This window comes from Emiliania huxleyi, assembly GCF_000372725.1.
Source record: "Emiliania huxleyi CCMP1516 unplaced genomic scaffold EMIHUscaffold_87, whole genome shotgun sequence".
NCBI classification, from domain to species: Eukaryota; Haptophyta; order Isochrysidales; family Noelaerhabdaceae; genus Emiliania; species Emiliania huxleyi.
The window spans coordinates 270,835-285,734 of NW_005195508.1; the positions used below are offsets into that span (position 1 = coordinate 270,835).

The following is a 14,900-nucleotide window of genomic DNA, read 5'->3' on the forward strand; positions in this document are numbered from 1 at the left end:
AAAGGATCGAGGCGGCGGCGGAGAACGGCAAGGTCGGCGTGGTGCAGACGTGGCTCGCCGGGGATGGGCTGGTTGACGCGACGTGCGTGCATCGCGGTGTGAGCGGCTGTACGCTCCTGCTGATCGCCGCCGAACACGGTCACAAGCAGCTCGTTGAAGTGGTGCTGAAGCGCGGCGCGAAGGCGGACGCGCGAGACAGCGAAGGCAGTACGGCGCTGATGGCCGCCGCCGCCAAAGGCCACGAGCGCGTGGCCGAGATGCTGCTGCGGCACGGCGCAGGGATCGACCTGCAGAACAGTCGCGGCGGCACCGCGCAACTCTGCTGCGCGCGGGCGCAGACATGACGCTGCGCACTGCGGCGGGCAAGACGGCGCTGCAGATTGCCAAGGAGAAGGGCCACGCCGAGTGCGTCGAGGCTTTCAGGACGTATCTCGGCGAGGTGGCGGCAGCTCGGAGCAAGGCGCTGTCGGCCGAGGCGGGTGGCGCAGGGGCGGGCGGCGCACCCGCAGGCGAGGCGGCGGCGGGCGCCAGTGCTGCGGCCTCTGCTTCGATCGGCGAGGGCGGCGCGGAGGCCGAGCCGAGCGGCGAGGCGGTGCCAGAGGAGGTCGTGCTTGCGGCTGGGCGAGGCGAGGAGGCGGCGGTGCTGGCGTGGCTCGACAGCGGCGGGCGGGTCGAAGCGACGTTCGAGTACACCTTTGGTGACGGCTCTCGTGTGAGCGGCATGACGCTGCTGATGCTCGCAATGGCCAATGGCCACGCGGAGCTGGCCGAGGTGCTTCTGCGGCGCGGTGCAGATGTCTCTTTGCTGACCAGCAACGGTGGCACCGCGCTCATGACAGCCGCCGTGAACGGCCACGAGAACCTGGTCGAGCTGGCATTGCGGCACGGCGCGGAGGTCAATCAGCGAAACAAGGTTCGCGGCACTGCGCTGATGAACGCCGCCTACAAAGGCTACGAGCGGATTGTCGACATGCTGATCCGGCACGGCGCAGAGATCAACCTGCAGGCCAACAACGGCTTCACAGCACTGATGCTCGCCGCTGCCAACGGCCATCCCGCCGTCGTGCGTCAGCTGCTGCGGGCGGGCGCTGACATGACGCTGTGCGCTAAGAAGTGCAAGACCGCGCTGCAATGTGCCAAGGAGAAGGGCCACGCCGAGTGCGTGCGCGCCCTCGAGGAGCGTGCGGCGGCCAAGGCGGCGGCCGAGAAGGCGGCGAAAGAGGCGGCGTGGGCTGCGGGTGCGGCGGCGAGGAAGGCGCAGAGGGCGGCGGAAGAGAAGGAGGCGGCGCGGCACGCCGAGGAGCTGCTGGCGGAGGTCGAGGCGGAGAAGCGCGCCAAGGGCAAGAAGGGCAAGAAGAAGAAGAAGAAGAAGGGCGTCGGGAGCGGCGGCGCTGGGCCGTCGCAGGAGTCCGATCCGCCGGCAGAGGCAGCCGCAGCCAAGCCCGCGCCGTTGGACAGTGAGGGGCTGCTCCGGCTTCTCGCGGAGCTCCACGAGGACAGGATCCGGTTCGGCATCACGCCGGAGACGTCGGTCGAGGGATTGGCGGAGGCGCTGGGAGAGGCGGCGGGCGAGGCGAGCGAGGAGGAGGGCGAGGAGGAGACGGCAGAGGCAGCCGAGGAGGAGGGCGAGGAGGAGGGCGAGGAGGAGGGCGAGGAGGAGGGCGAGGAGGCGGCAACGGAGGCGGCAGCGGAGGCGCGCCGGCAGGCTGCGGCGGAGGCTGCGGCCGTGGCAGCGGCAGAGGAGGAGGAGGCTGCCGCAGCGGAGGAGGAGGCGGAGGAGGCGGCGATCGCGGCGGCAGAGGCGGCGCTCGCCGCAGCCAAGGCGAGGCGCGCGTCAGGTGCCGCTGCGAGGGCCAGGGCGCGGGAGGCGGCCTAGCCCGCGCGCAAGGACAGCTGGCGCAGTGGCAGCCATGGGGAAGGGTCTCTCGTACTCTGGGGTGCGTTCTCTCGTGAACGATCGTGGCTGTGGGCTGGGCCCCGCGCCGCGCGGGCGCGCGTGCGGTCCCTCGAGGTCCCGCCGGGAGCTGCTCACACAGCCGAACGTATGGTGGGCGGTGGCGCATTTTGAGGTTGGGGGAGGGGCTAGGGGCGGGGCAGCGCTGCTCGGGCGTGACCCGAGCTCGAGGCGCGGGACCGCCGCGCTGCGGGAACTGTACTGTCCCGCACTGGCGGGATCGTGGCTGATCGTGGGGGGACAGTGCGCCACAAGACTTGTCGGCGTGTTGTCTTGCATATAGAGTGTGCGAGGCATCTCTCAGACCTCGCAGAGAGTGGGCTTGAGGACTGTTGACAGTGAGAGCAATCGCCACGTGGGTGTTCCGCGCCGGTGGTTGACCGGCAGGCGGCAGGGCGGTGTGGGGCGGGATTTCTTACTTACTCTCTGGCGCTGGGCCGCGACCAAAAAGCTGATACCATGTGACGGCGGAGTTGACGTCTCCGTCGGTCCTAGCGGCGTGGCTGAGGGCGGCGGTGGAGGCGCCCGAGGGCGCGGCGTGGCTGGTCTCATGGGTCTAGCAAACCATAGACCACGCTGAGAGAACGCGACGCTAAACCCAATGTAACGGACGATCCATTCACACGGGTTTCGGTGGGTTGGATGGGAGGTAGAATGTCTACCTACCGCACACGGTGCGGCTCGGACGCCAGCTTGCTGCTTGCCCGCCGTTCCAACCCTGCAGCCTGCAGCCCGCTCCCTGGCCGGCTGTGTGTAGCATTGTGTACAATCCGCAGGGCGGGGCACGATGCACACGCCCGGCGCTCATTCGAAGAGGTCCTCGAGCCTGGGGTTGCATCTGACAAAGTGGCGGAACTCCTCGGCCGTCTTGCGCCACACCGCCAGGGCGGCGCTCGCGCGCTCGCTCTTGCCGCCCGCCGCAAGGATCTCGAGCGTCTCCGAGGCGGCAGCCAGGCGCGAGGCGCACACCTGCAGCGCGTTCCCCTTGGCGGTGTGAGCGATTCCCATGACGCTCTGCGTGCCGGCCTCGTCCCACGGCGCCCCCTCCGCCTCGACCATGCTCTCCATGCCCCTGCCCAGGGAGAGGTCCATCTGAACCACCAGCGCGGCCGCGATGTCCTTCGGGATGCCAAACACCGCCACAAAGTCGCGCGCGTTGAAGACCGAGTCGGGCAGCGCGGCGAGCATCTCCGCCTCCGTCTCACAAGCCGCCCCGCTCGCAGCCCCGCTCGCCGACCCGCTCGCAGAGCCAGAGGCGAGCGTGGAGGAGCCCGCGGCGGGCGCGGCGGGCGCGGCGGCCAGGCCGGTGGCGGGTGCGCGTGCGGCTGCGCCGCGGCCGACGGCCTCGGAGAGAGTGGCTGGCACGCCTCGCGGGGCCTCGGAGAGGGTGGCTGGCACGACCCGCGGGGGCGAGGCGGGCGGCGGCGCGGCTCCCGCGGCGGGCAGCGCCGCAAACACCTCCTCGCATATCCGGGAGAAGGCGAGCGGGTAGACGGGCTTGGCGAGGATCCCGTCGAAGCCGTCCACCCGGAGCTGCTTGGTCATCGCGGCGTTCGTGTCCCCGCTCATCGCATACGCGCGCAACCGCGGCCGCGCGTGGCCTCGCTCCCACTCGCGGTACCTGCGCGCGCCTCGGGCGGGGCGTCAGGGGAGCCCGCGGGGAGGGTGGGCGGGGCAGCAGCTCCCGCGGGCGGCGCCTCCGGATCGCCTCGTCGCCGCGCATGAGGGGCATGTTGATGTCGACGAAGGCGACGTCGATCTCGTGCGAGTGGGCGCGCAGCAGCTGCAGCGCAGCCTCCCCGTCGGCGGCGGTGTGCGAGATCGTGTGCCCGAAATAGGCGATCACCTCCGACACGCTCTTCAGCAGCAGCTCGGAGTCGTCGACGAGCATCACGCGCAAGCGGCGCCCCGCGGCCGGCGGGCTCACCTCGAGCGACTCGGACGAGCCGCGCGAGCCGGAGCAGGTCGAGCCGCCCCGCTGCATCCGCACGGAGAAGGAGCAGCTCGTGCCGCAGCCGAGGCCCTCGCTGCGCAGCTCGAGCTTGCCGCCGAGCTCGGCCACCGCCTGCTCACAGCTGCAGCCGTCAGGACGCGCCGTCCCCGCGCCGCCCGCTCGCCGCGCCGGGCGACCGCCTTCGCGGCGATGGCGAGCCCGAGCCCCATCCCGCCGCCCTCCGCCGTCGAGGAGCGCGAGTACGGGTGCGTTGCCCGCTGCAGCTCCTCGGCCTCCATCCCTGCGGGCGGCGCAGACGGGCGGCGGGGGTTGGCTCGGGAGGGCGCCGCTGCGCCGGCCGGTTGGAGCCGAGCTTGCGCGCCCCGGCCGGTGTCTGCGACCTCGAAGTGCGCCTCGCACAGCCCTCCGACGGGAGGTGGCTCGCTGAGCAGCTTGACCGATATCGTGACCGAGCCTGCTCGCAGGCGGGGGCGTGTGTGAGGGGCGCTTCTCCACACAAGCCCCCGCCCAGGACGCCGCCCGCGCCCGAGGTGGTGAACTTGATCGCGTTTGTGAGGAGGTTGAGCAGGGCGCGCATCAGCCGCGAGGCGTCGACTCGCACCTACCAGACGGGCCCTGGAAGGCTCACGGAAGGCTCCCAGCGACCGCCGCGAGGTGGTGTGATGGAGGGGGGATGGTGTGATGGAGGGATGGTGTGATGGACGTTGCGAGGCGCACACATGCGGCAGGCGGGGGTCGAATAGGAAGTGTCTAGGAAGTGTCTAGGAAGTGTCTAGAAAGTTGCGAGGCGCACATGCGGCAGGCGGGGGTCGAAGCACGACTTGAGCTTGACCTCCGCCTTTGCGGTCGGCGAGGCGAGCAGCAGCCCGACGGTACGCTCGATCTCTGAGACCAGGTCCACCTCCTCCTCGGCGAAGGAGGGCATCAGCAGCGCCTCGTTGCCTCCGCCCGCCTGCTGCTTGCCCTCGCCCGCCTGGCCGAGCGCCCACATGTCTGGAAAGTGTCTGGAAAGTGTCTGGAAAGTGTCTGGAAAGTGTCTGGAAAGTGTCTGGGAAGTGTCTGGAAAGTGTCTGGGAAGTGTCTGGGAAGTGTCTGGGAAGTGTCCGCCCGCCTGGTCGAGCTCCCACATGTTGGAGACGACCTGCGCGGCGGAGGCGCGAGGGGGGGTCGGTTGGGGGGTGGAGTGGGTGTTGAGGGGGGGGGGGGGGGGGGGGCCTGCAGCGGCGTGCGCAGGTCGTGGCCCATCGTGCGCGCGAAGGTGCGCAGCGCGTCGGCGCGGATCTGCTCCCGCTCGAGGCGCTGCGAGAGCTGCAGTCGCTCCAGCTGGCTGTGGCTCTCGGCGGCGTGCAGCAGCAGCGAGACGGAGGAGAGCATCTTTGCGCAAAAGTCCGCGAGCGCGAGGAGCGTGAGCTCTGCCGGCTGCGAGAGCAGGTCCGTCTGGGAGGCGAGCCAGAGGGCGGGGAAGAAGCTCCACGAGAGGGCCGTCAGCGTGCTGATGAGTTGGCCCGTGAGCGGGTGCGTCGCCTGGCTCAAGATGTTTGCACACACGCGCCGCAGAGAGAGGAACATGTAAGCAAAGCTCGCGCCAAGCCAGCCGATGCGCCAAGCCCACAGCGCGGCGACTCCGAGCCTCGCGACGGGCTCCGGCACCGCCGCCGTGGCGAGAAAGCCGGTCATCATGATGCTGACGATATTGCGGTGCAGTCGCCGCCCCGCCTCGGAGGCGGAGTGGCTGCTGCCCGAGATGAGGGCGAGGCCGGGTGTCGTGTGCGCCCACAGTACGTATCGCAGTGGCGAGAACGGCCTCCCATACGTCGAGAGGACCCCGACGCCGTCCGCGAGGGACCAGTACGCGACGCATGCCATCGCCGCGATAGCCATGCCGAGCGCCGACAGCCGCCGGCGATCCGCCGAGGTAGAGAGGAGGCAGGCGATGAAGTTGATAGTCGCGAGCGAGGCGAATGAGGACGCGGAAGCGACACTGACGGCGTCCATCGGCGCGAAGGCAGTGTCGACCGGCGGAGAGGTGGTGATAACGGCCGGCCCAAGCCAGCCAGCCGACACGGTGAGCAGCTCCTCGTAGCCGAGCGTGATGCAGCAGAAGGAGAGGAAGAGCCAGCCGGCCTCGGCGGAGGGGCGGCACACCTCAAGCCACTGAGGCAGGCTGAGACGGTCCAGCCCACCATAGAGGAGCAGCACGTCGGCTACGATCGCGTGAGCCGCAAGCAGGCCACGCACGCCGAGCAAAGCCATGGCCGGGCGGCAGCGGAGAGAATGCTTGAGAGAGCTCGCGTACTACACCCCTGGGGGTTGAGGTACGTCAACCCCTTAGTTTGGGGTGGGGGGGCCTCCGGCGCCTCGCGCGAGATCACAATTTGAGTGAGTGTGTGTGTGTCACAATTTGAGCACTTGAGCATGGATAGGGTCGGTTCCGCATGGTACGGGACCCCTCGATCGTCTCGCCCTCCCTCACTGGTGTGTTCATTGGGGGGGTCATAACAAACACGGTAAATAAAGGATCGAGGTATCACAATTTCAACAATATACTTACAACAAGATGAATTGGAACAGCCCTGCCGCCAAAAAATCGCCTGCGGCGCGCTCTTGCGCTCCTTGTACCTCGAGCGCAATCCATAAGTAGGAGACGCTCACTGTCGCCATTCAGGCGCCTGATCTTTCAGCAAAGCGATGGCCTACCAGGTACGAGTTCAGATGCGCGCCCGGCAGAAGACGCTTGTGATGCCGCATGCAGTGGAATGCGCACAGAGAACGGACGGCAAGAGAAGGCAAGGGAATCAGCAAGGGAAGGAGAAGAGAAACGGCTGGTGAAGCTCAGCTTATGGCGTAGTATTGCGTACAGTTGTAAGCAACCGCGGTCACTAACTATCCACGGCAAGAGTCACGGTGAATGCTGCCGCATAAAAGCAACAGAGTCGCGGTTGGCGCGATGGTCTTGTCGCGGTTAACGACTTGACGTCGCACACGGCCATAGACGCAGGATCTGTTTGGCGAGTCTCAAGCAGCGAAAGTAGGCGCGAGAAATTGATGTCAATCCTGAGATCTCAATTTTGGCGCTAGTTTCGTTTCCTGGTACATCACGACGACTTGGGTCTCATGTAGCTCGACGGCTCTTTCTGGTTGGATCAGACAGTGCTATCAGTCAACAACACAATACCGAGAGCAGGGCGGCCTTCGAGCAGGGCGGCCTTCGAGCAGGGTCAACTAAGCTCCTGCTGCATATCGAGCATGGAAGGCGGCCTTTTGCTCAAACCTGTTCGAGTTGGCCTCCGGGAACAAGGGTGCGTGGCCGGCGCGGTCTGTTTCACGTGCAATAAGGGCAACGCTGTCGCAGGAGGTGGTGGAGAATGACCTCCAGACTGACCCGGGGAATCACCTCCACCAGCCCCACCTCAACACCCCTATTATCACTCTCTCTCCCCCCCACAGTGATGAATAGTCTACCTATATCCCTATATTCCCACACCCTGTGCAGTGGCACGTCTCGCCACCTAGATCCCTAATAGGCACCTCCGTCGGGCGCCGAATAGGCGCCCAAGTTTGGCACGTAATAGTCTCCCGACTGCTTCTCGTGGGGCCGCCGCGCCGCGAGACAGTCGACCTCTCTACTGTTGTGACACCACAACTCGGCGCAGCTGTCGCCTTTCCCCCCACCGGTGTGACACCACACCTTCGTACTTTGAATACTCTCTACAAATATGTCTTCCTCGGCTGAGGAGGCCCGTGGCACTGCGGGCAATCTATCTCCCGCGACCAAACCGCAGGACCGCGTACGACTCAACATACACGTGCTGAGGCGTGGAGCAGCTGCCGGTCCTCTTGCTCCGTCCACGGCTCGGCGCTGCCCCTCCTGCTCCGGTCGCATGTTGAGAGGTACTGGTTGATAGCAGTCGAGACGTCGTCGTCTGTATCGGCCGGCGAGTCGTCGACACCATCTCCACGCTCCTCCATGCGCGCCTTCAGCGCCGCTGAGCGTTTGCTCTCGTCGGGGTCCGTGCACTCCATCACGCCGCAGTTCGCACGCGCTCAGGGTGATTATGCGTCGGCTTTGCGTTTGCCAAGGGTGACCTCGCTCTTTTTGCTGTGGTCCAGTGTTGCACGCCAGCGACAGCGACGCATAATCAGCTCGAGCTCATCGACAGCTTTCCAGCCATTGGTCGGGACGGCGCGCTGTCCCGGAGAGGAGGATCGTGGCGACAATAGATGAGAGTGCGCAGCAACAAAAGTGGGGCTCGCGTATCGGCGGCGAACACCATGGAGCAGAGCTTTGGCACCTATACTCCACGCTGGCGGCTCCTTTGGCAAGCTGCTGCCTGCTGCGGCGACGGCGGAGATTAGGCTGCGGCTCATCCGAGTGCAGGTGGTTGACCCCGGCCATCTACACCTCCCTGGCCTACGAGCATAAGTGACTTCCCTCCCCCTCACACACAGGATTGACGCTGCTCTCGGCGCTCGCTCCCTCCTCGCCGCCGCGAGAGGACCAGGCGTGCCCGCGCGCCGCGGGGGCTCTGCAGACAGCCAGCATGACAGCCAGACAGCTCCGCGAGGTCGGACCGACTTTTTCAGACTACTATTCTGGTACCAAGGGTATGTGCTGCTAGATCTCACTGAGCTGAGCTCATATCTGCCTTTGGTAAGCAGTTTTGAGCTCGGGCATGTCTCCGGTAAGCTGTTTACGCGCATGACGTCGGCCGGGACCCCCCGTGCGGGGGCCTTCGCTTTGACATCTAGGGGTCCCTGGTCGTTTCCGCAGGCGAGAGGAGAAGACGAATTTTCAAAGGGCTGGTCGGCCTGGTACTTGACCGCAGCCCGGCAGCCTCCCCCCCCCCCCCCTCATACCATCGCAACACGTCTCACACTCTCAGTCACTCACCCCAGAAAAACGAACCATATTCATTCGTCAGAAGCACACGGGCACGCGGCACAGGAGTTCGCTACCCAGGTACACAGGACTTGACTTGTCTCACACCGACAAGCGTAAACCCCCCGGGGACGCTGTCGTGAACGCTTCATCGCAACGGCCGTTATCGCCCTTTTGGTCCGTACGCTGTGCGCGCATATACGCGCGCGGCACCCGCACGCGATGCCTGCCGGGGTGGGCTCGCCCGTTGGCCGCGCGATGAGCACGACCGGCTCGACCGTCAGCCGCCGCAGCCGGGCGCCCGACCCTCGCTTCGCCCACCTCAAGCCCCGTGTGGACACGGGCAGCAACATGCGCAAGCTGATGGAGAAGTACGAGGGGACGAGCGGCCCCAATGCACGGGCAAAGCAGACGCACACCTACTTCCGGCGCATCAAGCCGCTCGATCTGGAGCGGCGGCTCGCGCCCGACATCGAGTGCGAGGAGTCGATCTACGCTTACGACCTCGACGAGGCGTCGGCCGCCATGTCGCTCGGGGGCGCGTCGGTCGCCGCCTCCATCGTCTCGCACGCGGCCGACGCGTCGACATCGGCGTCCATCGCCGCGGCGGCCGCCGGCGCGAGCGTTCTCTGCCTCGACTGCCGCTCCTTTGAGCAGTACTCGGACTCGCACGTGCGCGGGGCGAGGCACTACGACCTGGCGCAGCTATCGCACTCGACAAACCACTTCCCAAAGGAGCTCTACTTCTTCCGCGGCCCGGCGGGCGGCGACAAGCTCATCGTCCTCTACGATGCCGACGGCAAGGGTCTCGACGAGGCGGCCAACGCCTTTGTGCAGCGGGGGATAGAAAACACGTGCGCGCCTCCAACCCCTTCCCGACGGAGAGGGAGGGGGGCTGCTCGGCCAGAGGCGCTCACTTCTGCGGCCCCGCGCGACAGGTACGTGCTCTCTGGCGGCTTCCACGGCGTCTGCGTCCGCTGCCCTCACATCCTCTCCGCCCCGCCGCCCGTCGGTCTGTCGGACGAGGCGCTCGAGGCGCACAGCGGCGGCGGCGGCGGCGGCGGCGGCGGCGGCGGCGGCGGCGCTGCCATGTCCCGCCGCGGCGGCTCCTGCCGACGTCTGCACACGGCGTGCAGCACGCGCACCCAGGAGACAAGTCTCTCCGGCTTTGCGGGCGGCAGCAGCCATGGCCGGTCTGCCCACTGGAAGTGATGCGAATAAAAGACATTCACTGGTGGGATGGAAGGGGGAAATCACCAAAAAAAGCAAAAGAATTCAAGCTTAAGAAGAAAAACGCCGACAAACGCATCAGTATCCCTTATCCCTTGCATCGCCAAAACAAACGACGGCGGAAGGCGGAAGGCGCGGAAGGCGCGGGGAAGGCGCGGGCGCACGTCGCTCGCGCGCCCGCTAGGCGCCTGGGCCTCGAGATGAGCACGGAGATCTTCGTGATGGGTCGCGCGCCAGGCCGCGCGGGCGTCTCGATGGTCAGAGTGCTCCTCGATCTGCACCTCGCGGACGCGGATGAGGTGCAAGACCACCCCGCAACTATGAAAGCCTCATCTTCGCACCTGCCCACCACACGCGACACGACACGGCTCTCCCACGCCCTTTCCGCTGCAGGTACGCCGCCAGGCCGCGCGCCAGCTTGCTGTCAAGCCCGAGACGCTCGCCATTTTGTACAAGGACACAACGCTCGAGGCGGGAAAACCGCTCGTCCAGTACGGCGTCGAGGCGGGATCGACGCTGGATTTCGGGCCACGGCCGCACACGCACGTGGCGGCGGTGCCCGCGCCGCCGCCGTCGCCGAGCGGCGGCCCAGGTCCGGCTTCATCCTCTCCGGCTCCCTTCTCGCTGCCGCGTCAATAGTGCGGGCGCTTCCATCTTGACGTGTCCCCCTCCCCCCCGCCCCCCGATCCTTTTGCCGGCACGCTCCGCTGCGCACCGCCGGGCTTACAAGAGTGCGCCGCTTCCCAGAGCCGCTCGGGAAGCGGCAGCACCGCCCTGGCAAGAGTGCGATTTTGCGAGAGCGATTTTGTTGCGTCCGGCCCTGCCTGCACTGCAGGGTGGCGGACACCGTTTTCCTACCTGTCTCTTGTCTACGTTTCTAGAGTCTACTACCTCAGCAAAGCCCACCACCTTCCCACCCCACCCACCCCCCTCTTTGATAGGGTGCCCACAGGGCCCAAAAAAAGAAAGGAAAAAAGAAATGGGGCACTCCCGATCGCAGCACTTCGTGTTCTGGAGAGTCGAGATATTGAGAGTGTGACTAGGAGGGTGGGACGCTGGGGATTCTCAAAGGTATACCCTTGGAATGGCCGGATCCAGCCTTAAAAGTACGAGATCGCGCGCGCTTCACGCACAGCACCGCCTCTGTTCTCCGCGCGGCTGTGTGACGACGCGTGCCGTGTGCCAGCAGAGTTGGGCGCGCGCGGCGCGACGGCGCCCGCGAGGGAAGGCGCGGGTGCAGCGGCCGCCGGCGGCCGTACCGCCCGCCAGCCGGCGCAGCAGCGGCCAGCGCAGCGGCCGCCGGCGCAGCAGCCAGATCAGCCGGTGCGCGCCTTGCGAGGCGAGTACTGCCGCCCGGCAGCCTTGAGGCGGCCGGGCGGCAGTACTCGTTCGAACTTTGCGAGCCGTGCGCGCGCCGAGGCGCCCGCGGCGCGCGCCCGCCCGGCTGCCAGTAGGAGGCGGCGCAATATGGCTATAGTACAGCCCTTGAGGAGGAGGAAGAGGCTGGCTGGCAGTGCTGTATGCCGCCGAGGGCGCAGTTTTGGGGTGCTGTCACGGGCCCAGGGGGCTGCAGAAGGCGTCCGCAGCCGGGACAACCCGCCCCCCCAGCCGAGGCCGGTCGAAGCCCACTTGACCACAGCCATAAGGAGTCCTCTTGGTGCTCCTGGCGGCCGTTGGAATGGCGAGCGCGCGCCGAGGGGGGGGGGGGGGGGCTTGCTTGCTCCACACCGAGCGCCATCGGTCCGGACCGGCGTGGTCACCGAGGGGTGGCCTGCACAAGGTCTGAGCCGCGGGCGCTCGGCGCCAAGTGCAGTGTCACGCTCGCGCTGGAGCGGGACACAATGGGAAACCCTCGTTTCCTATGAACTCGGTCCCCCAACGGAAGAGGCCTCGCTCCTATTGGAACACTCCAACATCAGATTTGCCTCGCGTGCGTCCCTTTTTGAGCCGGAAAGCTATTTTCTTTTGGGTCCTGTGGGCACCCTATCTTTGAGAGTCTCCGCTCTTTGGCTCTACCTTAAATGGCGCCCCGGCGTACGGCTCTACACACACACGACTTGCGGATCACTTGAAGGCCCTTCTGAAGGGAGTCGCGGAGGAGGAGGGATAACGCAGGCAACGCAGGGACGGGCCAACAGCCAGTGGGACGAACGAGGGCCGCGACGGCGGCTCAAGCGGGAGGGAGCGGAGACGGTGGGCAGCGAGCAAAGTGGGTGAGACTGACGATGCTCCTTCGACTTAGGGAGCGGTTCAGCTGCTGGGCGGGCTTCAGGATGGTGCTCACGCGAAAAGGAATCGACGCGATGTACAAAGCATACCAGAAGGGGAGAAAGAAGAGGAGGGATGCCAGTGATGACGAAACAGAAACTAGCGCAGAAGAGAGCAGGGCAGACCCGGGGACTGGGGAGCCGGAGCGGACGGCACCGACCGCCGAGGGAACGTTGGGAAGAGGCACGAGGAGGGCGGCGACCTCAACCGACTATGGAGGACCCGTCACCAGACGACGCAGGGCAGACGACGGTGAGGCGGAGCAGTTGCGCAGGGCGAGACGAGGGAGGGAGCAGGACGTTACGGAGATCAGCAGGAGGATGTACGACGAGATTAGGAGCAGCTCAGTCAGGGACCCGAGGGACCATGTGGAAGACGGCTAGTGCTAGTCCCCCATCGATCGGGAGGACGACCCCGGCTAGTCGCCGACACCCACAAAGAACCCTGCACAAAGATCGCAAGGGCGGGGACCTGTTCCTTTTTACCCATCTCCTAGTAGAGGTGTCGGTTTTATTTATTTATTTATTCCCGCTCGACACGACACGGAGCTTCACGACACGGAGCTCCACACGGAGCGCGGCGGCAAAAAACACGACACGGAGCTTCACACCGCACCGCGGCACACGGTTCACGGCACACGGGCACACGCGGGCCCGCGGCGCGCGCGGGCCCGCGGGGCAAACTCGAAAGACGAAACTGCCCCTCTGCCCTCTCCAAGATCGACTCCACTTTCGACTCCTGTGCGCCCTGTGGCAGACTGTTAAGTCACAAAGTCAGAGGGTCCTGTGGAGTCGAGAGAAGCCCGCCTAGGACGATCAAGCTTCAAGGGGAGGCAGGGGTACACTTGACCCAGCATTTTTGACCCGCGCGCAAAGAGATAGATGCAGCCGTCACTTGTATTCTACGGCCTCAGAGGACAGAGCGTATGCCTCGGAGCCTCGCCGCCGGCGGACAGTCCAGTGGCGGTCAGCGTGGCGGTGGCGGCGGCGGCGCTCTGGAGGGGAGGGCGGCCACTTTCCGGGAGGGTGGTGGATGACCTGGCACTAGGACTGGCGCGGGACAAGACGGGGGAGCAGCGAGCAGGGTGTATGTAGGTCGAAATTACGCCGCTATGCCTCGCTCGGCTCCAGCGAGGCCTCTCAGGCCCTAGCTCAGGTGTATATGCAGTAGCCTGAGGCAGGGAACGCCCACTCTCATAGTGGAGTCGCGGTGACGGAGAAAAAAATCTCTTCCTTATTTTTGCCCGCACGGAGCAGCGTCTCGTTTGCCAGCTATTGTCAGATAAACCGTCCACCCGTATGTTGCTACCCGACGGAAGCCCGTCGTGGCAACTGGGCTCACTCGCGTTCGTCGTCGGGTCGTCCTCTTCAGACGACGTGGACGCACGCAAGGCCCAGAGGAAGGCCCGCAACCGGAAGGCCGCCGCCGCCTCACGGGACAGAAAGAAGGAGCAGCTCGAACTACTTCACTTGGAGGTGGAGAAGCTCAGATCTGAGAACGCCGGGCTGCGCCGCAGATTAGAGGTGAGTTTCGACCCAGTCCCGCCCGCTGCAGGCTTTCCCCCCAAGCACAGACGCCTCTCGCGCCGCAGGCGGCTGGGCTCTTGACAGCCGAAGACACGCCAGCGCCGCCAGCCGCACCCGTACTACCCGCACCCGCGCCCGCGCCCGCGCCCGCGCCCGCGCCGCCGCCGCCGCCGCCGCCCTTCGTGGCGACATTGCAGCAGATGCTGCTGGCCGGCGGCTCGTCGAGCAGCCCCGGCCGCCTCTCGAGCGAGCTCTCGACCCTTGTCACTCTCAGCACGCACTTTCAGAGGGAGGGGGGGGGCTGCGGCCAGGCAGGCTCGCGCGGCAACCCCAAAAAGGCTTCGGGCTTCGAGGAGCACCACCGCAAGCTGAAAGACGAGCGCGCTTGAGCACCGTCTCCGTTCTGTCGGGGTGAGACCACAACTAGAGGTGCGCTGCACACACGCACGCCGCGTATACGCACGATGTATGTGTCACCTGCTCGCGATCACCTGCAGCTCTGTCTCACAGCTATCACACGCCTCTCCATGATGCCGCCCATGAGAGCACGTGCTCCTCTGACCACCGGCGAGCGGGGTGACGTGTGCACCGTGAGACCTCGCCGCGCTCTCTCCGGCTCTCTCTTTTGTCTTTGCCGCCGGCGGGGCGCGCGGGGTTCCCCTGGTCTGCCGGCAGGGAAACCTCTCCCTGACCTCTGTGGCTGAGCTCTCTGTGGAGCACTTGGAGGCCGAGACATATGTGAAGTGCAGCGCAGCCATATTCTCCCCAATTACAAAAATCTCGCTGTGTGCAATGAAGTCTCACACCAGACAAGGGGCCAGGTGTGCGGGTCACGGCACACGGGCGCTGCCGCGCTGGCCGTGTCCATGTCCTCCAGATCGTTCATGACGCATGAGCCCGCGCGCCGCGCACAATACAAATCCCGGCTTCATGTGCGGTGGCGGCCTCGCACCCTGGGCAACGCCGCTGCAGCCGCCGCCGTCGTTCTGAAGTTGTCGGTCGCTCCCGCGACGCGAGGCGCTCATCGCGAAGGGGAGGAAGGGGCGCGAGGAGAGGGGAGGGGAAGGTGAGGCGCCTAGCGCAGCCGCG

At 66.3% G+C, this 14,900-nt stretch overlaps 3 protein-coding genes across 3 annotated transcripts in view; 2 read left to right on the plus strand and 1 right to left on the minus strand.

Annotated features, from left to right (window-relative positions):
- Window positions 1–2,638: 2,638 nt before the first annotated feature.
- EMIHUDRAFT_438842 (putative sensory transduction histidine kinase) lies at window positions 2,639–5,062 on the minus strand. Its single transcript, XM_005758321.1, has 6 exons — window positions 4,702–5,062; window positions 4,434–4,509; window positions 4,270–4,362; window positions 4,085–4,188; window positions 3,652–4,016; window positions 2,639–3,575 (listed from the first exon to the last, which is right to left on the minus strand). The coding sequence occupies exons 1-6, from the start codon at window positions 5,035–5,037 to the stop codon at window positions 2,759–2,761; spliced, it is 1,791 nt and encodes a 596-aa protein (XP_005758378.1). The 5' UTR covers window positions 5,038–5,062; the 3' UTR covers window positions 2,639–2,758.
- Window positions 5,063–9,009: 3,947 nt separating this feature from the next.
- Window positions 9,010–10,912, plus strand: EMIHUDRAFT_465967 (hypothetical protein; the record flags this gene model as incomplete). Its single annotated transcript, XM_005758322.1, has 4 exons — window positions 9,010–9,641; window positions 9,726–9,878; window positions 10,202–10,316; window positions 10,411–10,912. 4 exons carry the CDS (start codon window positions 9,010–9,012, stop codon window positions 10,654–10,656), a joined length of 1,146 nt encoding a protein of 381 aa, XP_005758379.1. The 3' UTR covers window positions 10,657–10,912.
- Window positions 10,913–13,568: 2,656 nt separating this feature from the next.
- EMIHUDRAFT_438844 (hypothetical protein) overlaps window positions 13,569–14,900 on the plus strand; it is a 1,689-nt gene continuing 357 nt past the window's right edge. The window contains exons 1-2 of the mRNA XM_005758323.1: window positions 13,569–13,808; window positions 13,877–14,900. Coding sequence (XP_005758380.1) covers window positions 13,584–13,808; window positions 13,877–14,200 — 549 coding nt within the window. The 5' untranslated portion in view covers window positions 13,569–13,583 and the 3' untranslated portion in view covers window positions 14,201–14,900. The remainder of the gene's footprint in view (window positions 13,809–13,876) is intronic.